At 57.3% G+C, this 1,872-nt stretch overlaps 1 protein-coding gene across 4 annotated transcripts in view; it reads right to left on the bottom strand.

Moving 5' to 3' along the window:
* Positions 1-315: 315 nt before the first annotated feature.
* Positions 316-1,872, bottom strand: part of LOC119316534 (class E vacuolar protein-sorting machinery protein hse1-like) — a 13,347-nt gene continuing 11,790 nt past the window's right edge. For all 4 annotated transcript variants that reach the window (XM_037590855.1, XM_037590856.1, XM_037590857.1 and 1 more), the window contains 2 exons: positions 677-1,531; positions 316-535 (listed from right to left, as the gene is read on the bottom strand). In XM_037590855.1, the coding sequence (XP_037446752.1) occupies positions 500-535; positions 677-1,531 (891 nt within the window). In that variant the 3' untranslated portion in view covers positions 316-499. The remainder of the gene's footprint in view (positions 536-676; positions 1,532-1,872) is intronic.

Raw genomic sequence — 1,872 nt, 5'->3', positions numbered from 1 at the left:
CCGAAGAGCTAATGTTTGAGTTGTGCATTTAAAATAAATTTTATGTAAACACTATTTATGTTCGGTACCAACATTTATTATTTACGTGCGACATCGACTTGTATGATCAACGTGTATGGATTTAAGAATCCGAATGTGAGATATGTGGATGTCGAAAACGAAATATAAGGGTCCATTCAGATGCGTTCGCAAACGTGTCCGGGTGTTTCGGCGCACGTATAGAGGTCAAATTTGTGAAGTCGGCTATAGATGCAATTACTTTCACACGTGCTACGCGTTTGGAAGTCTCAAATGCGTACACCGATACACGCTGGATACACAGAGTTTGGCACGTCAAATACGTATACGCCAAGTGCTTTTATCTTGCCATGATTTATTAATACCAAGGAGTATATATATTACTCATAACGAACAACGAATGAACAAATGAAATACTGTATACACTACAGGGTTCCTTCCAGAAAAACATAGGAGTATATAAGATGAACCAGCTGCCCCGTCACTGTCTGACCACTGGGAACAGGCACCCGTAGACCTGCACAAAACAATTTTACAGTGAGTCAAAAATGCGGTGAACAGTAGTTCAAAAAAAATGCGGTGAACATGAAATAGTACAGCGTCGCGTCAAACTGTACACAACGCCGGCGTCAAACTGTGTAGGTACACGCGTACGTACCTTGGACAGGAAGGATTTCTTGGGCTTCCTTCGCGGGTGGCCCCACGTGGGCGCCACCCGGTCCGGCGAGAGCTGCCGCTTCGCGACCGGCGGCACGTCCGGCGCGGCGGCCTTGGCGACCTCCCGGTGCCGCTTCACCTTCTCGAACTGCACCGTGAAGCCCTGCGCCGCCGCGTTCGCGTTCTGCTCGTCCCAAACGCCGAACTTGGGCACGGCCGACGGGGCCTTGGCGGCACGGGCCTGCGGTGGCGCGCCCTGGCCCGGGCGCCGCTCGTTCGCCGGCGGGGACGCGGCGACCCTCGGCGCCGGTGCCGCTTGCTGGTGGTGCCTCGGCACCGGGGCGGCGTACGCGGCGGCGGCCTGCTGCTGCTGCTGCTGGGGCTGGTGGTAGCTGCCGCCGTTGTTGCCGTACCGCGGCTGGTACGGCCTGGGCGGCGAGAACTTGCTGGCGCGGCTGCTGACCTCGGACGCGGCGCTGCTGCCGTTGCTCCCGTTCCGCCGGTGGTAGCCCCCGTGGCCGTGCTGCGGGGGGTAGTGCTGCGCCGGCGACGGGTGGCCGTGGCCGTGCGAGCTCGGCGGGCGCGATGGCACGTTACCGCCGAGGTGGTCGTAATGCTGCGCCGGCGTCTGGTGCCCGTGCGAGCTGGGCGGGCGCAAGGGCACGTTCCGGCTGAGGTTCTCGTAGTACTCATACGGGTCGAACTCTTGGTCGTCGTGCCCCCTGGGCGCTGGCGCCGGCGCCGCCGTGCCCGGCACGGGCGCGGCCTTGTTCTCGCGCACCTTCTCGAAGAAGACGGTGTAGCCGATGTTCTCGGCGTCCCAAGAGCCGAACTTGGGAACCACCGGCCCTTTCCCCTGCACACGCACCACGCCAAATCTTTAAAACGCGACATATAATTTCGGTTTTGCTATTTTTCATCCGGCTGAATTCAATTGGCTTTCATCCGTTTTTTTAGCCGTGCGATCTATGTGCCGTGATTCGTGTTTTTTTTGTCCCACTGTTGCCATTTTTTCTTATCAGGCCCGCTTAATTTCCTGGAGACCCGATACGCTTCCTTTGCTGTCGCCCGCAAATCGCCCGCATAGTTGGGTTGGCCCGTTCCCCTCCTCCTCGTTTCCCCTTCTCATTTCACAGACGCAACTAGTAGAACAGAGTGAGGGAGAGACAGTCATGGCGATTTGGAGCTCTCCTCGCC

The sequence above is a fragment of the Triticum dicoccoides genome, chromosome 6A, assembly GCF_002162155.2.
Source record: "Triticum dicoccoides isolate Atlit2015 ecotype Zavitan chromosome 6A, WEW_v2.0, whole genome shotgun sequence".
Taxonomy (NCBI): domain Eukaryota; kingdom Viridiplantae; phylum Streptophyta; class Magnoliopsida; order Poales; family Poaceae; genus Triticum; species Triticum dicoccoides.
Note: the sequence above shows the minus strand (reverse complement) of the source record. Positions and strands in the feature narration are given on the sequence as shown.